This window comes from Rhinichthys klamathensis, unplaced genomic scaffold (assembly GCF_029890125.1).
Source record: "Rhinichthys klamathensis goyatoka isolate OS25496 unplaced genomic scaffold, OSU_Roscu_1.1 h1tg000067l_1, whole genome shotgun sequence".
NCBI lineage: Eukaryota > Metazoa > Chordata > Actinopteri > Cypriniformes > Leuciscidae > Rhinichthys > Rhinichthys klamathensis.
The window spans coordinates 400,654-407,377 of NW_026606610.1; the positions used below are offsets into that span (position 1 = coordinate 400,654).

Here is a 6,724-nt window from a genome sequence, read left to right on the forward strand (position 1 = left end):
CTGCGCTTCGGGATCTCGCAAAGCTTCGGAACGTCTGTTTCGCGTCAGCCATCCCTACCTGACGGCGACGGGCTTATCGACGACGTTGTGCACTGACGGAGTAGCCTATCCACATCCACACACGTAGCTGTCACACGCCAGTCTCCTTTGTTAGGTTATCTGTGGCACTATCCACTCGCCATATGCCGGAGGGTACGCGCGCTACGCACAGCCTACACCGTAGCTACGGCGTAAGTTCGACGCAGAAGTATAAATTGGGCTTTAGTTTCACGCGTCTGTGGTGCGACGTACCCCTTCTCTCACGTAAAAGTACACGACTGTCACCTTCGGAAGGTTTATCCGTGGCACTCGCCATACGCTCTGCATGTGTAATTGCGCGACGCAGAAGTATAAAAGAAAACCAACGTGTAGTGTATAGCGTAGAGGCTCCGGCGTAGGTCCAACGCAGAAGTATAAATCAGCCTTTATATTTGAAAGGTTGCCTAAATGTTATACAAAATAAGAGTGTTCATATTTTAAGAGGTTAAGGCATTTCCCAGCTAACAAAAAAAGGTCCCCAGAACGTCCCCTAAATGGCCTGTGCGAACGTCCCCCCGAAGGGTCCGCTTGATGTCCTGCGGACCTTCGCGAAGACGTCCTCCGGACGTTCAAGAGGACGTTCCCAGGACCACCAGCGGCCATTCGGGACGTTTATGGGACTTTCGCGTTTAGTCCCCTGAATATAATTTTATTTAATTTTACTTCTGGCTAACCAAAGAAAACAGACACGGTGTAAGGAACAAAGTAAATTATTTATTGAAACAATTGTAAAGGTGCTATTTCCGTGTGTGTGTGTCTTCAAAAGCGCTGGCAGCTAGACTCCGCTGCCGAGAAAAATGTGTACATTTTCACTATACTATGCTAAATAGGTAAACAAAATGTAAAGATTTAACGTTAATCAACCAAAAATAGTTTTAGAAGCTAAGACATACTATTCGGCTGTGCGGACTTTTATTATAAAATAATGGATCGGGTCTTTTCAATGAATCTGCTGATTCGTTTTACAAAGTCGTTCTGAATGATTCGTTCAATATGAATGAATCAATTTGAACTTTTCAGGCAACACACTTTATTTTAGAATTCTTAAAACACTTTAATGTTAATGCTAATTATATTTCGGTTCTAAATGTCTTATGCTCCAATTCATGGCTGCAACAAACTACTGGCATACACGTGCCTACACATTGATCAATATATTATTCGTGCATGGAAGGTTAATCGTTTTTGAAACAACTGTTCGAAAGAACCGATTCTTTTAGTACTACCGTTAAATTCTTCCGGAAACCATCTTTGAACAATGCAAATTCTTCGGTTAAAAAGATGCAACGTTTACTGTGAAAATTAAGTTTATAATACTTTGAGCTCGTGATTATAGTAACGTGTAAATAAAGTATCCCCAGTGACCAAAAGCATATGTAAATATCGATATATTATCCGTATTCTCCGGGATCCACCCGGAATGTTTTTGTAGCTGTACACATTCATATCCCGCCGTTATATTCAACCACGAACATGTCCAGCACTGTAATGACAGGCAACCACAAGGATCAACCAATGTCTGCTTTAGAGGAAACGAGGACGAGTCTTTGCGATCAGTTTGCCTCTGTCTCTGGATCGGATAGTGCCGTGGCGCAGTGTTATCTAGCAGAAAATGAATGGGACATGGAGGTATGTCTATATTACTGCACCTTATAAACTCACTTTATGGGTAAAGTTTCCCATTAAGCCATTAGATTGAGTATAGCATGTGTAATTAACGAGGTTCTTGTTTATTTATTTGTGTGTCCCTGCCAGAGAGCCTTGAACTCTTTCTTTGAAGCTCATATGGATTCAGTCTTTGATGTTGAAGACACAGAAGAAACTAAATATGTGCCTGGGAATAAGAGAAAGGGGGTGAATTCTTCTGACACTGCTGATACTTCTGGAACAAAGAAGAAATTTAAGACGGATAAGGTGGATTGGTAATGGTCAAAATACTCTATACTATTAATTAGCAAACTTAAGTTAGTCTGGAATAGTTTTAATTAAAAGTATAAAGTCACAATGAATTAAAAAAAATATTGCAGTATTTATTACCTGTTATTTATCTGTGCACATTTCATGCTGACTTTTTTTCTTTCTCTTTCTTTCTCTCAATTTTCCAAATTGTTTTTTTTGTACAGCATTGACTTGACAGCAGAGGAACCCACTTGCTCCAGCAGTGTGAATTTGAAGAAAAGTCCGGCTGAAAGTGGCGTAACCGAATCTGATGCTGAGGACAGCAAGCTCTCCATCATCAGCTGGAATGTGGATGGTTTGGACACATTAAGTCTTGCAGAGCGTGCCAGGGGCTTGTGCTCATATCTAGTTCTGTGAGTTGTTTAGAGACCCCTGATGTCCTCTATTTAATGTATTATGTGACAATAAGGGAGTTTTGTTTTACTCTTAGTTTCCTTTTATCTGTTGTTCATTTGTAGATATACACCAGATGTGGTTTTTCTTCAAGAACTCATTCCAACTTACATTCAGTATCTTAAGAAACGTGCTGTCAGCTACCTGTTTGTTGAAGGTACGAGACTAATCTCAGTGAAGTTATTTATGGGTTATTTGCTGATTCATGAAGTTCTCCTGTCATTAAAGGGAGTGATGATGGTTACTTCACGGCAATAATGTTGAAGAAATCAAGAGTAAAACTTTTGGAAAGTGAGATCATCAGTTATCCTACAACACAAATGTTGAGAAATCTGTTGGTTGCTCAGGTGAGTTTGTGGTTTATAAGTGCTATCCAAAGATTGTTTGGGGAGATAATGGTATAGGTGTATTTATTAATGGAATCAGAATTACACTACCATTCAAAAGTTCGGGGTCGGTAAGATTTTATGTTTTTGAAAGAAGTCTCTTATGTTCACCAAGGCTGCATTTATGTGATCAAATATGAAATGGCATTACAATTACAACAAGTCAATTTTGATTGATTTAATGCATCCTTGCTGAATAAACGTATTCATTTCTTTCTTCTTTTTTTTTTAAACTGACCCCAAAATTTTGACCAGTAGTGTGTGTATACATTAATATTTAGATTTCTAGGTTGGTGTGTCTCATAATTAATTTGCTTCTCATCATTTATACACACATCCATTTCTTTTTTGACTCTTTGGTTTCTTATTAAGGTGACTTTCTCCGGTAAAAAGCTGTACTTGATGACATCACATTTAGAAAGCTGTAAGAACCAATCAGAGGAGAGAATGAAACAACTGCGGGTCATACTTCAAAAGATAAAAGAAGCACCAGAAGATGCCACTGTTATTTTTGCTGGAGACACTAATCTCAGAGACACTGAGGTAAATTTAAGTCTTTAAAATTCACCACATGAACTAGATCAGTGATTCTCAACCAGTGGTACACAGAGTTTGTTTAACCTGAAAAAAATATAAATTTAACTATGAGTTTGTTTAACTTAAACTTAACTGAACTTAAATTATGATTTCATTTTGGTATACTTGGAATGATTTTTGAATTTTTTTTGGTTAATAACCGTCTCCAGAGCGTCGGCGCACTGAAGCGTTTTTTTATTTATTTAGTTCAAATATACTATCAGATTTAATGTTATACCTTGACAAACTATACATCATTAAAAAGATATAAGCCTCAAGATTCAGTATTTGACCACTATTGTATTCTGAGAAACTTATAGTGACAGTTATGTCTTAATTTGTGTCAGGAGTTATGAAATGAAAACAATGAGTCGATACCTTTAATATGAATTATGAGCGTCAGCTGGTCCATTCATAAAAAACACTCCGTGCTGTCGTCATGACAGCGATTCACAAAACAACGTCCCTGAGGGCTTTTAGCTCAACAATGTGCAGATGTGGAGAAATATTGATATATTCTCATAGATTCACATCATATTTCTATAGACAGGAATAATATTTATTGAATTTATACCCAAATGCGTCGATGTAAGTTATGATCGCTTCTTACTGAGATGTGCTGTGTTTTCCATTCATACCAATGGCATGGGGGCGCTATTATGTCCAATAAAAGTCCATATATGGATCATGAAGAAGACCCATAGTCATGTGACATTCCAGGACGTCACTGAGTGATACAGAAAGTAGCTGACAGAGATCGCTGTAACATGCAGATAAAGATGTTTTGAAAACAATAAACATGATTGCAATGATATTTGAGTTACCTGTGTTCTTCAAGCCATGCCAGGTATTTCATAATAATAGATTATATTTATAATGTAATGCTAATCGATATAGATTTCATCATCGTTCAGAACACTAAATAATACATTTTCTGTCGGATTTTTTTTTAATATGAAGCCAAGTTAGATCACAGAAGATTATTTAAAACACTAGACTTGCGTTATATAGTAAGTTTGGAGCACAAACATAATTTTAATCTCATAAATGGTCGTGTATTGATGGTGTGCTAAGCTAACATGCTAGCGAGCCCAGGCGCACCTGCCACGAGCAGTTATTGTTTTATGATTTTTTTCTAAATGGGAATGCTTACTGAAATGTTTCAGTGCATTTGATACCAGTTTCAAATATTTAGTGAGAATTTTGATAAAAGAAATTAGGGTTTGAAACCCTATGAATAGCCTGTGAATAGCCAGTCGTTAGTAGCTATAATGCAGACAAAAGAAATGCATATTTAGATCCATAATAACCAGTCTGGAGAGGTGTGAATGTGTACAGGGGAGACTGACACTGAATGGGGCACCACAAAACAATAGAGACAATAGACTGAATAGATGACTCAGAGGATGACTAAACATCAGTTTGCTAATAGAGTCTAATCAAAATAAAGTAATTTGACATGATCTTGAAAAACATTTAACTAAATACAGAGTTTTATACTTATCATTTTCAGATTTTAAATATAAAATGGTCAGACATGTGGCTTTAGCTGCAGTGCATTTCTAGATTGCTCCAGGGCCAACTTCCATTTTATTTTCATAAAGATGTTTCATAAAAATAAATTTCTAATAACTTTACAAAACTTTGAAGCTATTTAAAATTGTTTTTTTCATTATGACAATAATTCATTCTACATTTACAATAAACAACCAGGTGTCAGCTTTCAAATGAGATCATACTTGTGCTTTTAGTGCAAAGGGTTCATGAACTGTATCTGTTTCAGTTTGGGTATGTGATTTCTGGGGATTTTTCAAAAGTGGGCTTGAAGCTTAACAGGTTAAACCTATAAAATAAAATGTAATTGTTGACAAATAAAATCTGTGAAAGGATGTATTGTATTATTAATACACGTCAAAATTAACCCATTTTTTGCTTTGGTGTTGATGAAGGCCACTTGAGTTTTACTGATGGGCCTGTGAATAGGAGAAATTGTTTGGAAAACTCTGGACTAACAATCACAGTAAAGGTCCCTGCACACTGAGTCTGAAATTTTCGCACGTTAAAAAAATTAATAAGACCTCACGTTGTGTCAGTCACGTTTATACACTGCCTCTGAAACTTTCGTCCGTCATAAAAAAAATCGGATCGGGTTCAATTTTCTGCATTTTTCCCATCCGTAGCAAGCATTTTGAAGGGTGTTTTGACAATTCAGAGCCACCGAATGACGAATATGAAAAAACGCATACGAAAATTTTGAACTCAGTGTGGAAGGACCTTAACTCCAAATATGATGAAGGAATGAAAGCGCAGTGGAAGTCACTAGTGCAATGCAGTATTTCTGAAGAATGTTTCTGTCCCTGTAGGTGGTAAAGGTGGGAGGTTTGCCTCCAGGTGTGTGCGACGTATGGGAACAGCTGGGCAAACAGGAACACTGCCGATACACCTGGGACACCAAAGCAAACAGCAATAAGACTGTGCCTTACATCAGCAGATGTCGCTTCGACCGCATCTTCCTTAGGTCTGCTAAAACTGGCCCAGGAGTCACTCCTGACCACATGGCCTTGGTTGGAATGGAGAAACTAGACTGTGGACGTTATACCAGTGATCACTGGGGAATTTACTGCACTTTTAACACATGATTATTAAATACCAAAAAGACCAAATGTCTTCCATATAGAAGATAGTTGGTTTTAAAGAGTTGTGACTTTTTTGATGAAGAGTGCCTTCAAATTCAGACTACAGATCAGTGTAAGAAACAAAGGCATATAGATAATAATAGGATGCATAGCTGGATATAAAATACTGGAAAAGGAAACATTATTGAGAGAGTGGTTTGAATAAAATGGTTTATGTTTTTAAACCGCAGTACTCATTACTTAAAAGATTTTGTACAACAAAACTTATCACAAACCATGATTTCAGTCAATCACTGCTCTCCCATATCTTGGTGGTATAAATCCATTTTTTGTGTTAATGTTTTCTGGGAGTTTTTTAAAATGTGAAAGTGTTGACTGATTTTAAATGATTTTATTTAAATAAATGAGACCTTGATTTATTGTGGTACATGTTGTGCATCCTATATTTTACCACAAGTGGTCAGTATTTCCCAAATATTATGGCCCTTTGTGTAAATAATCTTTAGAAAGTCATTAGAACATAGGCACAGTGTATTATTATTGAAACTACAGTATATGTGTGTGTATATTAGTGCTGTCAAATCGATTCATCGTTATTAATTGCATCAAACATAAATCTGTGTTTACATAATGTGTGTGTATATATATATTTATTATATTGTCTGTGTGTATACACAGACATATATATAAAAATCC

At 36.7% G+C, this 6,724-nt stretch overlaps 1 protein-coding gene across 1 annotated transcript; it reads left to right on the forward strand.

Moving 5' to 3' along the window:
- Window positions 1-1,470: 1,470 nt before the first annotated feature.
- On the forward strand, window positions 1,471-6,264 carry LOC130084673 (tyrosyl-DNA phosphodiesterase 2-like). The gene is made up of 7 exons (XM_056250069.1): window positions 1,471-1,707; window positions 1,834-2,000; window positions 2,202-2,390; window positions 2,496-2,587; window positions 2,659-2,777; window positions 3,189-3,359; window positions 5,756-6,264. Exons 1-7 carry the CDS (start codon window positions 1,552-1,554, stop codon window positions 6,029-6,031), a joined length of 1,170 nt encoding a protein of 389 aa, XP_056106044.1. The 5' UTR covers window positions 1,471-1,551; the 3' UTR covers window positions 6,032-6,264.
- Window positions 6,265-6,724: the final 460 nt, after the last annotated feature.